Source organism: Vigna angularis, chromosome 10 (assembly GCF_016808095.1).
Source record: "Vigna angularis cultivar LongXiaoDou No.4 chromosome 10, ASM1680809v1, whole genome shotgun sequence".
Taxonomy (NCBI): domain Eukaryota; kingdom Viridiplantae; phylum Streptophyta; class Magnoliopsida; order Fabales; family Fabaceae; genus Vigna; species Vigna angularis.
In genome coordinates this window covers 10,798,905-10,818,710 of record NC_068979.1, presented here as the reverse complement: position 1 = coordinate 10,818,710, position 19,806 = coordinate 10,798,905, and the positions used below count along the sequence as shown (strand labels likewise).

At 35.7% G+C, this 19,806-nt stretch overlaps 3 protein-coding genes across 5 annotated transcripts; 1 reads left to right on the top strand and 2 right to left on the bottom strand.

The window, feature by feature from the left end:
• The first annotated feature begins 440 nt into the window (after nucleotides 1–440).
• Nucleotides 441–2,279, top strand: LOC108335352 (uncharacterized). 3 transcript variants are annotated; one of them, XR_001832728.2, is made up of 2 exons: nucleotides 441–618; nucleotides 1,450–2,279. XR_001832728.2 is itself a non-coding variant. In XM_017571356.2 (2 exons), the coding sequence occupies exons 1-2, from the start codon at nucleotides 508–510 to the stop codon at nucleotides 1,923–1,925; spliced, it is 486 nt and encodes a 161-aa protein (XP_017426845.1). In that variant the 5' UTR covers nucleotides 451–507; the 3' UTR covers nucleotides 1,926–2,279. The 3 variants fall into 3 exon arrangements, 1 of the variants encoding a protein (XP_017426845.1); XM_017571356.2 differs by having other exon boundaries at nucleotides 451–517; XR_008245844.1 differs by having other exon boundaries at nucleotides 476–781.
• Nucleotides 2,280–3,836: 1,557 nt separating this feature from the next.
• Nucleotides 3,837–7,333, bottom strand: LOC108334687 (putative disease resistance protein RGA4). Its single transcript, XM_017570595.2, has one exon. It carries the CDS (start codon nucleotides 7,236–7,238, stop codon nucleotides 3,906–3,908), a length of 3,333 nt encoding a protein of 1,110 aa, XP_017426084.1. The 5' UTR covers nucleotides 7,239–7,333; the 3' UTR covers nucleotides 3,837–3,905.
• Nucleotides 7,334–15,067: 7,734 nt separating this feature from the next.
• Nucleotides 15,068–17,091, bottom strand: LOC108335086 (uncharacterized). Its single transcript, XM_017571024.2, has 2 exons — nucleotides 16,859–17,091; nucleotides 15,068–15,843 (listed from the first exon to the last, which is right to left on the bottom strand). The coding sequence occupies exons 1-2, from the start codon at nucleotides 16,993–16,995 to the stop codon at nucleotides 15,225–15,227; spliced, it is 756 nt and encodes a 251-aa protein (XP_017426513.1). The 5' UTR covers nucleotides 16,996–17,091; the 3' UTR covers nucleotides 15,068–15,224.
• Between the last annotated feature and the right edge of the window lie 2,715 nt (nucleotides 17,092–19,806).

Here is a 19,806-nt window from a genome sequence, read left to right as displayed (position 1 = left end):
TTTAAATCCTCAGATGATGCGTTTGTTGAAAGATTTCAAATTTGAAACTGTTTCAGTTGGTTCAAATATTTATAAAATTGAACAAATTTTACTATGTCCATTAAATTGTCAAATGCGATGATAAAAGGAGCTGACATGTTTACGCTGATGTGCATGGTTGATTAGGTAAAATTTTTATTTAAATTAAAGAATTATGATATGACAAAATTCAATTGATTTATCTTAAAAAACATATTAGGGATTAAAAATGGTTAAGAAAGAGTGAATTGAAAAGAGAAGATTTAAACTCTCATTTAGTCTTTGTATCTGTGTGTCAATCTCAAATACGTCATCGTTTTTATAAACTTGTAAAAATAAATCAATTAAATTCTGTCTGTTAAAGTTTTCAGTAACAACATTTGTTGAGCTGTAATTTTTTTTAATGGACAATGTGTATTAAATTGAATGACATTCAATTGTCGTTGCGAGTCGCGGTCATCGTTGTTCACCGTCGGAGGCATCGCCGACATGATGTCAGGTCCTCCCTTCTCCTTCTTCTCTTCATGCGTGAGAGAGGAGCTCTCTCGTTCCTCCGTCAGTTGCCTCTTGAGCGAGCCTAGCCGCCCCGAGTTTTCTCTGGTTGGGCCTACAAAAATTCTATCTTTTTCGCAACCCTTTTCGAAGAAGGGGTTGCGTTTTGTTTTCGCACTGGTTGGGCTTGAGAAGATTTGAGTTTGTTTTTTCTTTCTTTCTGGGACGGGTCTGTTATTGCACACACTGTTCGGCCATTGTTCCATTTTGGGTACCTATTTCTTGGAATGGCTTTCTTTGTTTACTCTGTTTTAATTTCTCTTTCTCTATTCCGATGAAAGCATCTAGCTTGTGATGGGGTTCGGATTTCTAGGTTGTTAATGCATGTGGAGATTATGGATTCTCTTTTGTTCACTTCATGATGAGTCGCTTGTTTCCTATAGTTTTTCTTCTGGTGGGTTCATTTTGAATATATCAGTTGAAGATTTGGTATGGCTTTGGCTTTAAGGGGATTGCAGTCCCAATATTTTGATGTAGTGCCGAAGAGGTGTTGATGTATTGTATGAAAATTTATAATCGATTACTCTAGAGTTGAGATGTTGATGTATTATGAAGCTTCTAGTTGAGATGTACTGGGGCATTCTCGTTTATGTTGTTTATATTATGTTCATGAAATAGTAATTTTTCACTTGTTAGGTTTACTTTATCCTGATGAAGTTTACTTTGTGTGAACGATTTTCTTCTGCTGTATAAGCCAATAGACAAACCTGTATAAAAAATGTTCTCTGAACTATTTTCTCCACCTATGTTGAAACTGGTTTGTTAATTGAAAAAACTTTGTAGTTTGAGTATAACAGGTCATGGTGTTTTTGATTTCAATAATTGGATTTCTGTCTTTCATTTTTGAATTTTATTGAAGATACGTTTGGTGTGATGTAGGAGAATTGACTGATGAATCAGAACCATTGGACTTAAGAGCTCATCATTCTGGATCGACGCAATCAGAGGAGTCCGCTCTCGTCCTGGAAAGGAGCTACTATGGTCATCTTAACCCTTCATCTAGTCTTTCACACTTGCAACCTTTTGCTGGAGGTACCCAACATTCTGAGAGCAACGCTGCCTACTTTTCATGGCCTACATTGAGTCGCTGGAATGATGCAGCAGAAGATAGAGCCAACTATTTTGGAACCTTCAAAAGGGTGTGTTGCCTGAAACTTTGGGTGGATTGCCAACACGAATTTGCTTTGCGATGTGTGGCTGGAGCTTTTGACGAGGGAAATAATTTCTTCTATGGTAGACGTCGGAGATGCAGCAGAAGCAATTTCCCAAGATGCGGCAGAAGCAGATTGTCCTCCGAGACAGTCGCCGAAGATGCTGTTGAAGGTACCCGTTCTGAGAAGCCTCTCCCCGTGTAGGTGCTGATGACGCCGGAATCCACCGTCGGCGACCGGAATCTACCGTCAGTGACCTCATTGAGACGACGACAATATGTGAAGGAAAGATGAAGACGTTGTAGGATGACGAAGACTCTGAATAACCACAGCCTCTTGGAGACCAAAGACATTGAGACTGAAGAGGGATCCACAAGCGATGGACACTGGTCACCCCTCTAGGATCTTGCAAAGAACGTTCAGAACCCTTTTCAATTTTGCCATGTCATGCTTATTTAATTTAAATAAAAATTTCACATGAAACAATGCACTTCAGTATACTTCAGTATACTTCAGTATAAACACGTCATCACATTTAAACAGTAAAAACGTAATAGAGATGGTTTAATTAGTTTATTTTTACAAGTTTGTGGATCCGATTGAGATAAAAAAAACGATGACTCACTTGAGATTGACACACAAATACGAGAATCAAATGAGGGTTTAAACCAAAAGGGAATTAAGAATTTGGAATTTGAAGACCGTGTTTTTCATCCAGTCAAGCCATAGACCTCGTCGTCGAATCTGATTTATTCAATAAATCCATATTATAGATTACCAAGCACAATAGACTACGACTTACTAAAAATACTACTAATGCAGTTCTGAAGGGATAAGCTTTAGTTTTAGCTTTAGTACCCACATCTATTTCATCCACCTCATTCTTCTTCTGAACACCCTTCTGATAACGCAAGAATGTGGCATAATGTCTTACATTGCTTTCTATACGATCAATCAAACTAGCAAGACTCACAGAATTTTCAAGATTAAAAAGATACCCAAGGGTATGGACCAGTAAGCACTCTATGGTGTGCTCACCAAACTCTACCAACAACAACTTATCACTTTCAGATAGTACACTTCTTAAATTCTTTCTTTCTTCGGCTGAAAGCTCTGAGGCGCCGGTTTCTAGACTATCACCTTTTCGACTTTGAGCATAAATTGTCATTCTACCGGGATACTCTTTATCCATAAGATACTTACCTCGAAGGAATTCCTTGGCACTTGGCATGTCGGAGCTTCATGTACAAGTTTGATTTCATCAATTTTGCATTTTATACTCTAAAAATCAGAAGCCTTTGTGATCTATATGTACCAAAATCAACTTTTTACTCTTAATTACAGTGATAAGGAAGATCAGGTTCCTGTAACTGTAATAACCAACCCAAAAACCACAATTGTCCCATCATAAACCAGACACCTCTAATCAATCTCTTCTTTGAAAATCAAATAGTGAAACGTAGCGAGCAACACAAAGCTAAGAATAACACAAACGCTACTATCAACGAGTGATAAAAAATTTGCAAAGTTAGGCACAAAAATTGCCAACAAACTCACTCCCAACACCAACAACCACCTCAACCACAAACAGTACTTAGAATTCAACAACCGTCTCTCTACCAACTTGCATCAGAAAATTCAACCTTATCTATCTCATTATTCACCGTATATACATTTAGAAAATATATTGATACTCGTAAATACTTGAAAATAAAATAATTTATAGATTTTTTAAAATAAATTTAAATATATTATAAGTAATTAATTTAAATTATAATGCAAATTAAATTAAATATAAAAATAAATTTTAATTTTATTTAAATTTAATCTAATAAAATACAAATTGAATTTTAATTTATTTTTTTTACAAATAATGCGTACCGACAAATACACAGTAAATATTTCGACTTGTTTATAAATATATATTAAATGATCTGTCATTGTTAATTATGAATACCTGTTTGAAATATCCATACAGTACTTGGAGCGGATTTTATATTAGGATAGCAATGGTTCCATATATTTTTGTCATCCTCGTTAGTGACTAAGCTTAATCCTATACGAAATCAGAACTTGGTACGGTACGTGCCAAACATCAACCATAAATCTGGGGAATACTCAAACTTTGTTTATATTTAATGTATATATATATATATACACTGCGCAAAAGGCTACACAAAATTTTCAAAGACAGAGTAACACATTACGGGGAGAAGTAAACAAAATACTCTTGAAATCTAGTTCTAATTCTGGAATATGCTTTATGTATTGCCAATCCTCTCCTGTTTCCCTCTTGCACCGCTTTTTCAGATGACGACATCCCCTTAAACTTAAATCAGACAAGTTGGTGAGGCGTTGAATGCTACTCGGCAGTGATCTCAACTCCTCACAATACCAAATGTTTAAACTTTCAAGAGTAGTCATGTCTCCCAGCCAGTCCGGCAATGAAGTACATGTGCATACATATATCCATAAAACTCGTAGGGAAGGGACACGTTGTAAGCCATAAGGTAATGTGCAGAGACAGTTGATTGAAACCTCCCGCAGGGCAGTTAGTTGACTCATATTGCTTGGTAGAGCCACCAGCTCTGGACAATCGCTGATCATCAAACTCTCAAGACGAGCCAAATGTCGCACACCTTCAGACAAGGATTTTAATTTCTTACAGTAATTAATGGACAAAGTTCGAAGAGAAGTTAGACCTTCCAGCACGTGTTCTGGAAAATACTCTACATCATACCATTCTGCAATGTATAGTTCCTGTAGTGCACCCAACCTCCTGAATTCGTCGGGTAATACCACCACTCCTTTAATGAATTGAATGCTTAAGTTCTTTAGACAAGCCATATTCTCCCCAACCCCTTCCATGAAAGAAGTCACTGCCTCAATTCCTCCAGCATGAACTGTCTCAACACAAGGAAGACGTGGGACTTTAAAGTTCAACACACCATCAATTTTTAATTCGGAAAGACGAGGGACCATCTCTACTCCTTCATCCCTCAACAACCTCTCCATATTTGGTAAATTATAAACTGTCAGTTCCTTCAACGATGGAAATGCCTTTTCCTCCGCGCCGTCATACGTCTCACCATCTATGCACTTCACATTTTTTATTCCCCTCACCTCTAGCCTTTTCAAGTGTGGTAGTTTACCAAGTGGTGGAAGCTCCTCACAGTTGTCACAGTCGGAGAGTGTAACTTTCACCAAGTCTCTCAAAACTAGAGAACTTCTCATCCAACTGGGTAGCTGTCCTCCTTTATATCCATTCATCTCAAAACTCTTGAGAGTTGAGGGAGGTTCTAGGACTTCCAATACTCTCTCCACACTTACATCACTACCTTTTGGATTAGCATTACCATCCCATGACAAGTGCAGGATATTCAAGTCCTTCTTACCAATCAAATTTGCTTGTTTAGCATCCCATTCATTCGGAACGTTCTCAAGGCCTCTGATTCTTAGCCTGCCTCCCAGATTTAAGCCATGCAACTCTGCTAAGCCACACCCTGGCTTTGAACCCACCACGAAAATGCTTAGTGTTCTTAGATGCCTTAACTTGCTAATTTTGGGAAGCGTCTCTACTACTGAATTACAACCATCCATCACAATATGTCTTAGATCTTGTAATTGTGTCAAGTTTTTGGGAAGTCCCATAAGAATGGAATCTTTCAATTTCAAAATTTGCAATTTCGGCATTTGACAAATAAAGTCTAAGCTTGCTTTAGGATAACAAGTCAAACACAAATACCTCAAATGTGTTAAATCCTTGAGTGGGGAGAACAAAAAAGACCTTGTGCATAATGCTCGGAGAGAATGGTTTGATGGCACCGGGGCAACATTACCAAAACCAAAAGTCTGCAAATCAAGAAAAGTCCGCAGGGATTCAACTTTCTTGAAAGCATACTTGAATCCTCGAACAGAAGCATTAGAAGAAAAACTAGAAGATAAATAGTGAACTCTACTTGACAACGGAGTCAACCTTCCTTTCACAATAACCACACATTCCTCACCCATAATAGACTGGGCAAGATCATGAAATAGATCATGCATCTTGAAACGTTTGACCATACCATACTCATCACACCTTGCTTCCTGAAAAAATGATCTACGGTATAATTTCTTCCACACTTTATTTCCAACATCCTCCACTTCTATGTTTCTTTCACTTTCAATAAACCCATTAGCCATCCAGAGATGAATCAGATCTTCCTTGTCTATTTGAAAATCTTTGGGGAAAATTGCACAAAAAGAAAAGCATCTCCGCAATGACAAGTCCAAATTAAAATAGCTTAATTTCAAAGCACGCATGATAGAATTTTCCTCACCTGTCGCAGAACTACTTTCCTCCCGTATATCCCAAATCTCACTTTCCCTTACATTCTGCCATTGTTTTACGTCACTTTCATCACGTAATAGGCTTCCCAATGTTTTTATTGCAAGCGGCGAACCCACGCATTTTGTCACTATCTCTTTGCCAATTGACACGAGTTCTTCCGTTTCTTCTCTGTTTGGTCCAAACGCATGGTGTTTGAACAATGACCAACTATCATCTCCTGACAATTCTTTCAAATGGTAAGCAGGATGCGTCTGCATGACGGAAGCAACTTCCTCGAGTCGAGTAGTGACCAAAATGGTAGCTCCTTTTGCTGCGTTTTCGCATTGCAACTTTCCCTTCAACTCCTTCCATTTTTCTTGGTCTTGATTCCACACATCATCAAGAACAAGTAAATACCTCATCCCACACAACACTTCTGCAACCTTTTTCCGCATTGCTTCTAAACTATCGAGATTGGGATTTTGTCCGGTGATGCATTCTGTGATGGATTGTAGTATCGTGTTGATGTTGAAATCATCAGAAACACAAACCCAAATTGTCAAGTCAAAATGTTTGCATACCCTGTGATCATTGAAAACCTGCTTGGCTAATGTTGTTTTTCCAAGTCCACCCATACCAACTATGGGAAAGATAGAGAGCTCTTCACTGTTACTAGCGTCTTCCAGAAGAAACTTCACAATTTGCTCTCGATCCTGGTCTCTGCCATAAACTACAGGTTCTGTAATGTCAGAGCTAGTTTGGCGCCAATTATCATGGATTGTTTGGACCTCTGTGACACCGGGTTCTAAATTATACATGCTCCTTTCTTCGTGAATGTCATGAAATCTTCGGGTGATGTCTTTCATCCTCTTGCCAATATTGAAACGAAAGAGAATGTCATTAGGATGGAGACGGGATAGGCATGAAGTATGTCCATCATCAAAATTCACTTTTGTGGAGTGAATTGAACATTCATCTAAGATATCATCCAACACATATGCTGCATCTGTGAGTTTCTGCAGCCAATCTTTGACAGCATGACTTGTGATTTGTTTCCTCTCAGCATCTCTGAGGACAGCACGGATTGCAGTGAGATTGCTGGAAAGCTTTTGAGTATGTTGGTGAACACCCCAAAACGTTGCAAGTTGGTCTTGGCCAAAAGATTGCAAGTTTTGAATTACAATTCCGAGCAAAGCCTCAGCCATTTACAGAAAGGAGGGCTTTTGGAATGAATATGACTGTGGAGAAGGAAGTATGGAGAAGAGTGTTTTGTGGTGATAGTAGAAAATTATCAATCTTCATTTATTTGAATTGGCAATTGGTGGCCATGGCAATAAATTTAGCGTGTTGTTTTCTCACAAGGAGTGGCCCCACTTTGCTTTTGTTGACGAGGAGTGTTCAAACAAGGAGTCAAGTCAAAAACATCCTTATAATTGCGTACCAACTTCGCTCTCTTCCCGTCATTGCACTCCACAAACATGTCTACTCACTTTCTCCTTCATTTGCGCTCAAATTTCACAGCTTTTTAATTTAGTTATTTAATAAAGATATATTCTTTTAGGTTTTTTCTTTCATATTTATGACTCTTGTCTACATGTTTATTAGATTGACTGTTGTTTACACCATTGGAATGTTAATTAATTACTTGTATTAAGTTTCTTTCTTTATTCTATCAGCATAAAACATGATCATATGAATGGGAAAAAACATATTAACAAATAGAGATTGTTGTTGGAAAGCTTCTGAATTTGTTGTTCAACACCCAAGTAAGTTCCCAGTTGATCTTGAACAAAAGATCCCAAATTTTCAATCACAGAGCCCAACAAAGCTTCGGCCATTGGGAGGAACGAGCGATGGATTGAAGGAAAGGTTGGTGAAATGGAGAGCAATATTTGGTGTGGTGATTTGAAAGGAATTTAATTAAGTGGGGTTGCTTTTATGCAAAATAATTGAGCCGAGAGAGGAAAGTGGTGGCAGAAAAAGAAATAAATAAATTGAGTTTTGTTTGTCTGCTTTAAATGAATGATTGAGATGCTACAGCCTTTACCGACAAACTTTTGTGATGCTTGAATGGCTGTACAGTTAAAAGATAAAGATATTATTTAATAAAATTTACATTCTTTTACTGGATTATAATCATAATTTAGTTTTGTTTCATAAATTTATTGAGAAGAGATTTTAAAATAATCTATTCCTTTCAGAGAAAATTTAAAATTTCATACTTTATGAAAGCCATCAAATATTTGTGAAGTGAATTGAACATTCATCAAGGATATATCATCCAACACAAAGATTCGGTCATTGGGAGGAACGAGCGCTAGATTGAGTGAAAGGTTGGTGATATGGAGAGGAGAGGCAACGAGTGAATAATAATTTGGTGTGAAAGAATTTTATATGTACTTTAACTAACTTATGCTGGGTGTTTGGAATATAACGAGCATAGTAATTATACAAGCAAAGTGCTTTTATTTTGAAGTTTATCTCAGTAGATTGAAAAATTAAAAAAATGTCATTCGTATTGTGAAAAAAAAAAGAATAAGTTGTCAACAGCTTGATGATGGAATCCCTTCTTCTTGCAGCTCAAGAATATGTTGTCATCCCCAAAGTATATTGAATTGATACCCCCAGAGATTATAACCCTTAAAATGATGCATCTTTAAGCTGGCAATGAGAACAAAAATGTAGCTTCATAGCAGTTCAAAATAAAGTGTGTATTTAAATAAATTGTTCTCAAAAAGTGAAAGTTATCAATATATAGTTAAAAAGACTTCATAACATATATATTATTTTATCATACTTTTACAAATAGCTATAGTTATTTATTGCGAATGTTAAGTATAACATAAGGCATATAATAAAAAACTTCAATTAAACTAACCCAAATTAATGTGATTAGTTCAAGTTTAAGTTTTGCCAATAAATTTCAAACTTATCTTACTCGTGAACACGCCTAAGAATGACTAATATTTGCGTAAGAGATTGTTAAGAAAAGATATATGACAGGTGATGACTATTCTAGCTTGTGATCAATAGCTCCTTTCGTGTTAGATTCTTACATCATGTAAAGCTTTGCATCTGTCTCTATTATCTAGCTTGTGAAAAAAAAAACTATTCTTTTTTAATACACTGAGGAGCTAGCCAAATTAGAGGACTGAAAAAGAAGCGAGTTCTTTGGATGCATAAATAAAATTACTATAATCATACTTAAAATCATATCCACTGGCATGTTGTAACATGTCCATTGCCAATTGGTAACCAACCGTATAACAGTAAAATATTACCAACTCAAGTAAACTAAATAATTATACCCATTATTCTCTATTTCCTAGTGTAACATCCCAAAAATATAGCAAAACCATATTATAGAAATAATTACACTAATGATAAGTCAATTCAGTTTTAAGATTAAACAAGAGTACGGTTTTGGCCGAATGGCCTTACATAGGTTCGACAGAATAAAATAAACTGCACAATAACAAGTAGTTCAAAGATCGAACGGTTTACAACAGCCAATTTACCGAACGATCAACTTAACAAAAAGAAAAGGAAGTGATCGAACGGTCACTTCATACAAAACTCTAACAATAACCGAACGTGCTACTGTTCGGCCTTCACTTCCACGTCTACCAGATTCGCGTCCCCCAACACTTCTTCTTCAAGCGCCTCTTCAAGTAGTGCGCTTCCATCTGCTCACACCCACACGGATGATCATTGCAAAACAAGACGGACGCACAAACGGACAACACAAGGAAAACATAAGGTAAGCTTATGTAATTTAATTCAAGAAAATAACATATGATTCATACATCAATACACATGTAAAGATAACAATATAATTAAAACAAAGCCTACTACTAGACCGACCGTCTGGACTATATGAATCTGTGTAGCTACGACGTTCGTGCACCCGGGTGATGTAGTAACTGAAATTCTCATCAGCTGCCACCCGAGGTTAGTCCTATCTGTCCAAAGTACCACTAAGGACTAGGACCTCCTGCCGTTCCCACACATGACATACCCCTTCTACGTGAAGACGAGTATTTACGGAACATCAGGATGAACCGACAGCTTAGCATTGCCACAGTCATACTTTACCAAATTTCAATATTCAACCAAGAGTCGTTCCTCCCCGGAACGCTCGTTCAAATCCAAAATCTCAAATTCATCTTAAGAACTCTTCTTCAATTTTAACCTTTTAGTTAGGTGCCATTTTCATCATTCTCTCAAACTATATAAAATAACGAACGTTCTGCTCCCTTGAGAACGAACGAGGGAAACGAGATTTATAAAGCCCCTCGATCCAGAATGGGATACGACCAAGAGAAATTACTTAGATTTGAAAATATCTCGAGTACAAAAATATACCATATGTAACGAACGTAATTTATTAAGAGAATCAGTTAAATGAATTGACTCTCGTGAATTCAATTCCATACTCACACAACGATTTAAGTATAGGGTTTAAGGCCGAGTCATATAAAAGTAGACTCGTCAGAATATTAAATAATCATAGACCGGATCCAAATGAATATAGATACATCAAAACGTTAAAGAATCATATTTATAATAATTAAATTATAGGAACCGTATTCTAGTAAATGACCGAACGCGGTAAAGAAAATGTTAATTAACTTGGACGAACGTTATTTTATCAATATAGATTACATAAGAATCGAATACGAGCGCTTGGTGTAAGACCGAGCACTAATTAGTACGAGAGCTTGGTATAAGACCGAGCACTACGAACGACTAAGGTATACCAATGTATATATATTACTCTATCAAGGGACGTTCGTATACAACTATGTTTGGCCGAACGCTCAAACATATTATTTCCACACGAGGGCGCTCGTCCTATATTAGGATTCCCTCCAAATGAAAGAATCCCGTTTAAACTAGATTTTTCGGGAAAACCGAATGGTCAATGACCATTCGATAACGAACGTACTTTATCATAAAGAAAATCTCATCTACAAAATCTTTTACATTCACACTCATTTTTCTTAACTTATAACTTCATAACTTCATAACTTTATAAAATTCCTATCATAATAATTTTTCATATCTCATACAACACATATCATGTAATTTTCATACATCATCACTTAATTCACTCATATTTCATTTCATACCATCCAAATAAACGAACGTTCATTCCATACAATCATGTCAACCATCATGCATCGAAATCACTCAATCAACTAAATGAATGTTCAGACAATTCAATCAGCAACAAATTTAATTAAATTAAATAAGCTTCCCTTACCTCTTAGTGTAGACGAACGTTCTACTGACTGAAGTTGGTTTGCCAAAGAACTAAGGTTTCCTTCTACCCTTAACAGCTCAACTACTCTACGAACCAAAATCAAATAACAGATCAACAATGGTTCAGAATCAAACTAAGGACTCATGAAACCAGAACTTGGTTTGCATGTTGGCCAGAACGAACGGTTAAGAAGCAGAAGACTTACCAGTATCAGAACATTGAAGTGATCGGTTCAAACGATCGTCCTCTACGCCGGGAGTGCTGAACAGGTGCCTGAATGATGATCGGAAAAGAAGAATGGTGAATTTTCTTAGAGAGAAGGTAGGGTTTCTAGAGAGAAGAAGGAGAACTGAAAAATCAAAGTTTGGAAAGGAGAAGATGCATGCAGAAGAGAGTGGGACGGAAGTTTCCAGAAAATCAGTTTTCTTCCCACGTCAAAACGAGCGTCCGCTCTTCTGCTGCCACCTGCATTCCACTATCTGATTTCAGATCCTCGTTTCACGACACCTCGCGTCAGCGCAGAGGGGATTTGGGTGCGTTTTAATGAGATCCGACAGGGTTTTTGGGCGTATTAAATGAGATTGACAGGTGGGGTTTTGGGTTGAATTTCCGAGGTCTGACACCTAGTTCCAAAATAATTTGAAGTAAAAATATAAAAAATAACTTACCATTGTTCTCTATTTTCTAACTAGATTGTATCCTTGAAAATCACTAAAGAAAATGAAAGAGTTTAGGTTTTGGAGAATAGAAACAAGCTTCTATCTTTGTAAATGATGAACAGGAAGTTCTTATATTTGTATTACCACACATTTGCTAGATAAACTCACACTCGTGTTCTATTTGTTGCAATTCGAACGTAACAATCTATTTCAACCTTAAACATAATTAATTTATTATAACCTCCAATCATATTTTCTATTGTCGGCCCCCTCCTCACTTGAATACAACTTTTATACTGCCGTAAATATAAAACTAACCCCGGTAAGGAATTACAAGATTTATTAAGGATTAATTGCTTTCTGTAAGGACTCTGTAGAGGAGGATAGGTATATGCATGCGATTGGGTCGATCGATTTTGACGGTAATATATAAATAAATGTTTTGAAATTTCGTGTAACTTTTTGCATGCATTCCTTCTCTTCAAAAAATTGAGTTTCCTTTTCTCCTTCTTCTCTCTACAATTTTTCTCTAAAAATTTATTCATCTCACTTCATCTGATCTACAATCAGATTGTGTCTAAGTGATCTTGGTGTAAAGGACTTCTTCTTTCATCGATCAAGTGTGTTTTGAACGGGTAAGTTTCGTTTCTTAAGTTTTTGTGTATTCTGGAAAATTTTGTCACATGCAAGACAGTTATGTTGGTTGCATGTATACTTCAATCCTCTTTTCTTCTTTCTAACTTCATTTCTGGTCTGTTGGGTGATCGTTTCTCACCAATCGGTGAAGTATAGGTGTTCATAGGATTTTTTTGGTGAGAAAGCAATTTTTGGAAAAGTTAAACGTTGTTTTGTTCGGTCAAAAAGGTAAGGGAAGCTAGTTAATTTAACTAATTTGTGAATGTTGTATGAAAATAGTGTTTGTTGATTCTGCATGTATGTATAATTGAATGACTATGTATTCTGTGATATTGGTTTGGATAATTAAGTGTTATGATTGTGATGAATATCTTTCTGCATAATTATGAGTAAGTGGCCAAGTGGATTGGGAGGAATTGGATTGGTGAATCTGGGTAATCTGGGTTTGGTATGAGTATGGTTGGTATGAAGAATCTGGGTAAGTTATAGGATACAAGACTGAAGTATCAAAAATTAGGAAGAATTAGTAGATTTTAGGTAAACTTAAGTTCTATCATAATTTGTAGTCATTCTACAGAATTACGTAGTTTTGCTGAGGGTTCTGTGTTGACCGCTCGGTATTTTCTTTTATTCGGTTGTAACTGATTCTTTAGAGCTTCAGTTAATGAATGTTCAGTTTTACACTAGTGTTCCGTAGTACACTAGCATTCGGTTTTACACTAGTGTTACGTAGTACACTAGCATTCGGTCTTACACTAGTGTTTTGTAGTACACTAGCGTTCGGTCTTACATTTGTGTTCCTTATTACACTAGTATTCATCATTATTTAGAATTTGGTTTAAATATAGTTTTCAATCTGGTCATAGTGCTCGGTATTACTCTAGTAATCGGTCTAGTTCTAGTATTAGATATCATTCTAGTGTTTGGATAATTTAGTGATTAGTTATATTTGAGTATTCTGCCTAGGTCCAGAGTGTCCGGTCTGAGGTGTATGTTTTGTTTTAAGAGTTCGGTATTGTGTTAGTAATTGACTTTCTATTGGGATTCGATTATGTTGTACTCGGTATCTTTTAGTGGTCGGTCCATATAAGTGTTCGATCACCTTTTTAGCCGTACTTATTATGTACCGTTTGGTCCTGTTCTTTGGTAGTGAGAAACCATTCGGTCTCCAAGTTGTCATACTGTTTAGTTTGGTATGTGGGTTACACTATTGCTTTATAAATTTCTTTTAAGTTAATTATATAAACATGCTGGGTGTGATTAATGGTGTGGGTGTATTTATAAAATATTGTGTTTTCAAATGGTATGAAAGAGGATTCCAAGGAGGAATTGTCTAAATGATGGGTTACTAAGTTATTGGTAATGGTATGAATATGGGAAGCTCAGTCTTGACGTTCATCCTGACATTCTAATGGTTACCGATTCTCAAGTAGAGAATGGTGAGGCATGTCGTGAGAATAGCAAGAGGCCCTAGCCTAGGGGTTTTACCTTGACCTAAGGTGAGTGATAACGAGCTAACCTTGTGTGGTAGCTTGGGATGGACCAACTGTTTCACCACAACGAGTGCACGAACGGTCATAGCTACATATTCATACCAGTCCGGACTGTCTAAAGTAAAGTGGTCGGTTATTATTTGTTTATATGATTTATGCATGTGTTTGTGTGTTTTATTTGTTTATTGAGTGGTATGTTAACGTGCATATTAAATTACACTAGTTTACCCTACTTTTCTGTTTTGCTTATGTTGTCGTTCGGTTTATCTTTTGCAATGATCCTTTTATGAGTGTGAGCAGTAGGAGAGGAGGTTTCGGTGGAACAAGCTCTGGAAAGAAAAGACCCACCAGTATAGTACAGACCATTCAGTCTTGTACATAATTTTGTAATAGATTAGGTTGTTGGTTGAAAGGTTTAATTTTATAGTTATTTTTGTCATAATTGTACTTTTAAATACTTAAAGTCCTCGTAAATAGTTGATCTATCATATTATTATATGTGATTGTAATATAGTTATACTATATTTTTGGGATATTACACTTTCTTTGTCCCTGATTTGGCTACAGTGTGTCAAGTTCATCCACCCTTTTAAACAAGTTTCAATTACGTCCAAACTTGGTTTAAAATATCAATTTCGTTCAAACATGAGTAAAATTTGTCTCAATCAAGTCTCTTCCGTTAAATACGCAGAAACAGCATTAACCTTTTTAAAATGGTGGACAAAGTTTTTAAACCGGGAACAAAGAAAACAATTAAACCATTTATGAATTAAAGCTTAAGCATGTCGTGTCTTCGATCGTTTCATACACATTATATGTTTCATACACATATTATATGTTTCATTCACTAATTTGTTATACAAAAGCACATTTTGAACAAGTTTAGTAGAAGAGAGGCTAACTTCTACACTTGCATATCAGTTTGACAGCCAAATTATCAGCTAAAAAGCGAAATGGCAAGTGAAAACTGAATAGGATAATTTAATCTATCAAGATAAAATTGTATTAATCCAGAATAAGTTCTTATCAATACTCTACAGATAGTCTGGTCCAGTAACCCAACAAACGGATTCCAAATCAGATACAATTAACTATATTACAATAACAAAATGTAAGCTCTACTGCGCCTATACCAACCTACATGTTCTCTTCTTCTTGGGTATCATCTGAACTTTGGAGATGGCTTAACTTAACTCTCGCCTTTTTTGGTTGTGACGACTCTACTCTTGCGTCGTCTTCATTACCCTTTCTCTTTTCTCTTGCATTTTTTTCTTCATCAAGAGCAGCATTAGGAGGCTCGGCATTCAAATCACCTTCCGATTCCAATTCCAATTCAGATGTGTTGGGATCAAATTCTTCAGCTTTATCTTTATCTTTCTTTCCCAATTCTCCATTCTTTGCTGACTTCTCAAATTCCTCCAGAAAGGATCGGATTTCTCCATTGTTAGCAAGATCCAAAGGGGTCTTTCCTGCCTTTGTCTGGGCAGCAAGGTTTGCTCCTTTCTTGGCCAAATACTTGACGAGCTCCAGATGGGAACCTTGAACAGCATAGTGTAATGAAGTCATGCCTTTGCGGGTAGATGCTTTGAGAGAGGCCCCAGCTGAAAGTAGAGCTCGAACAACTTCTAAATGTCCCTTCTGTGAAGCAAAGTGTATTGCAGCCATGTCATCCATAGCAGAAGCACCAGCATCAGCCTTGTGCTTGCAGAGATAAGTGACTACCTCTGCTTGCCCAGAAAATGCTGCTAAATGTAGACTATTGCCCAAAGTTGATAGTCAAAGAAACAAAGTCACAGGGCAACGCAAATAAGAATTCCAAAGAAGAACCTAGGTGTATAGTTGATTCCTATTTAAAATAAATAAATAAATCACACCAAGCTCATGTCTAACCACATACAATACCACTCCAAATGACTCACTCCTTTGAGTTAACCATAAAACTGAAGAACAGGGTGAAAAAACATCTAATTATTTTAGTTTTTGGTTCCCAGAATACATGTTTTGAAAACAATTAACCGAAGTTAGATGAAAATTTAGTATTTAATTAGCATGACATTGCTTTAGAATATAATTTAAAGTGGGAAGTAAAGCGAGCAGACCACTAGTTACTACTTCACCCACATAAATTTTTGTTTCAATTCTGCCTATAATGCAATCTGAAGAAAGCAGATATGGATAGAAATAATGGCACCAACATAGGTTCAGATTAAACAAACAACGTCACCGTTTTCTTACATGAAAAATCCTGTACTCAGGAACGTGTAATAGCATCTTCAGCATCATGTTACTCATGACAGACAAAATTTTGTAGTGTCGTTCTCCAGTCACAATTGAAGTTTTCCACAGTAATTTATATAGTATAGGTTTGCATGAAAATTATCATAGGCTACTGAAGTGAATTTCTGATCAGACTACTAAAATCCCTTAAAAGCTGGACCTAAGTTTTGTTCAACAACAGGGGGTGATAATGATGTTCAAAATGGATGGTTAAACAGGAGAGCAAAATATGCAGTGCATATGAATGAAACAAATGCTACAACAAATCATATCATTGAAACAACCAGCCAAAATGATTTTTTTATGCCAGCTACTTGTGTAGAGAAAACGAGAAGGAAAGAAAAGTATTCAGCATCAAATGAGAGTATTGTTATCTAGAACAGCAACAATACATTGTAGAAAACTAATTATTAGGGTTCCTGTCGCGTTGCGCTCACTTTGCAATCGAATTAACTAACGAATTGAAAAACATAAGACGAGAATGAAGAGGATACGGTGTTCTGGAATGCTTATCTCTGGAATTAACGGCCAAAGGATTTGAAGCCAAAATTGACTGAACGGCGATGAGATCCCCAGACCTCGCCGCCGAATGAAGGTCGTCCGCCGTCTTCGATCTCCGTGGATTACCCATCTGCTCCTTTTTCGCCACCAAAAACCCTTGTTATGTCAATTCTGAATTTTTAACACTACTTCCGCAACCCTTCTCTATTTTCTGTCTTTTCCTGGTGTCTTCAAAAATTTTAAAGTTTTCAATGAAATCCTTGTTATTAGATTTTTTTTTAATTACGATTATTTTCTTGTTTAGGTAGGATTTCTTGTAGTAGGTCATATAAATTATTTGGGCTCCATACAAAGTATTTGAAAAACAAGAGAAAAATAATAATATTATAATAGAAGGGAGTTGGGAAAATATTTTGATAGATGGTTTAAGTTAAAGGTTATAAATGAAAAATGATCTTTTTAGTTTTAATAATGCTTAAATAATTATGTCAATTACTTTGTAAGTTAGTGAAATTTTGTGATTCACAACTTCTACCTCTTAAAGACATTTGGAAGGAGAACGAATAGGAATAACATCTTTTGTAGCTTATCCATCAAAAATGACTTTTTTTATTACGTTGAACTTATTTAGTTTGTTCACATTATTTTTTTTTAATTTTTAAGTAGGACCCGACATGTACCAAAAAATAAATTTATGGGTCATTAAGCTAAAAAAATGTCGTAGTATATAATCTTATTATTACGGGCAAAAAGAAGAGACTTTTTAAAAATATTTAGATGTGAAAAATAATAATAACGAATTAAATGAATTTATCCGTGAAAGTTCAAATTTGTTTATAGATAAAATTTTAAATTTAAAAATAAAAAACTTATATGAAATATAACCTTTATAAATTATCTTATATATATATATATATTAATTTTAATTTATAAAAATATATATTTTTTCTCAACTAAAAGTTCTTAAAACAAGATTATCAATGTATAACATTTTAAAAAGTTAGGATACAAGTAAAAGAAATAACACGTTTCTGATAAAAAAAATAGTTTACGAATCAACTTAATTGACTAATTTAGCCTTACTAACTCAAAGTAAAGATTTGTATTGTAAATTTTTTGGAAGGAAGAGAAGAGAGATGACGTGGGCAGATGGTTGATATGATAATGAAAAATCACTCATTATAATAAAAGCACTATAAGAATATCATCACTTTAAAATTACTTTAGAAATTACAATTATTAGCTATTGAGTAAAGTTCTATCTCACATAGATAAACAAAACCGTGAAGGATTGTGTAATGAATGGATTTGTTTGAAAATTATTTGGTATGATTATATGAATTGTTTGAGATCTACAAATAGACGAAAAAAGGTTTAATTCCTATTTTGGTCCCACTTTTCGTAGGATCTGTTCAAATTGGTCCTACTTTTTTTCAAAAGTTCACTAAGATCCCACTTTTCGCAAAAACGGTGCAAGTTAGTCCTTTTTGGTTACGGCGTTAAAAAACTAACGGCACAGCTGCCCAGCTGGAAGAAAACTGATGAGCTGTACATTTTTTTGTTGACGTGGCACTCTACATGGCAATCACCTTGCAATTGCAACCTTCAACCTCTGCCCCAACTCTCTTCCTCCCATATGCCCATGGTGTTCCTTCTCATCACCACCTTCTCCTTCTCCTCCTTCTCTTCCTCCTTCTTCCACCCTTTCAATTCCACCTTCCTTTTTTTCCCAATCTCTCTCTGCCTTCTCAATTCTAACCCTAACCTCACCTCTTTCGAAATCTCCAAACTTCAAAAACCGCAAAATATAGTCTGAGAGAACCATCACCCCTGTTCAAACCCATCAATTATTTTCCACTGGGTCACGCTTTCATTCCCAAATTTCCGATTTTTCTATCTTATTATCGCCTTATTCGCCGTCTCTTCCCGCCATTGCCATCGCCTTATTCTGATATGCTATTTTCCCTGCATAATCACACACATCTTGTGGGACCTATATTTCTTAGTTAGATATAAATTATCTCTCTAACAATTCCTCCAATTTCTCACCTAAAACTACTCTACACTCCGAACCACATTCGCACATTCAAGTTATAGGAATACTTTATTCAGAACCAAAATTTTTAAAAGTGTTTTTAAATAGTTGTAAAAAATATGCTTTATTACAATTTAATTACTATAAAACAATATACTCATTGTTAATTATTATACAAAAGTTCAGTAAATTTATACTTAATTACCATAAGAAAGTCGTATTTTCGTATGTCAATGTAGAAATGTAGCAGTCTTATTTTTAATAAACTAACATTTTCAATACTTCAGATCTTTTTTTTTTTTACTTTTTTTCATCACTCCAATATAATTTAAACTCGTCATTCCATATATTATTTGCCAGTATTTCACTCAAACTAGAGACAGATCATAGTAGGCTAAGAAGATGAGTGTGGGATTTGCTTGCAGTATGTCACAGCATTAGTTCCTTCAATCTATACAAGATATTTAAGAACATAACCGAGTTTCTTTTAATGAGTTTCTTTACACATGACATCTCTTATTGTCAGCATATTTTTCCATCTTTTGTTGAGCTTTGTGAAGGCTAAGTTTCAGCCTATGTAAAAGTATCTTTCAACTTGTAATTCCTGAACAGAAAAGGATCCTCGCCATCTGGAACATATTTTGTGTTCTCAGGTGGTTCTCTGTCATGGATTATCTTGAAGGAGTAATGCCAATGCCAGCATGGTTCGAGGTGCTGCACCAACACTCCGCCTACAGCAGCAACTTTTCCCAAAAGTGAAGCATTTCAAGCACATTTCCAAGCATCTAGTCAAAGCTTTTGACTGCTCTTATGATTGAGGATGTTATGCAATGCAATACTCATAGTCAAAGTTGTGTCTTGCCAAAATTGCCTAGTGAAAATCTTATCTCTATTAGAGACGACTGA

Bases quoted from the DNA above. Each gene is read 5' to 3' on its own strand.
- LOC108335086 (XM_017571024.2), bottom strand. From the start codon at position 16,995: ATGGGTAATCCACGGAGATCGAAGACGGCGGACGACCTTCATTCGGCG. The intron at 15,844-16,858 runs GTATCCTCTTCA...TTTGGGCAATAG, and splicing joins GATAAGCATTCCAGAACACC to TCTACATTTAGCAGCATTTT.
- LOC108334687 (XM_017570595.2), bottom strand. From the start codon at position 7,238: ATGGCTGAGGCTTTGCTCGGAATTGTAATTCAAAACTTGCAATCTTTT.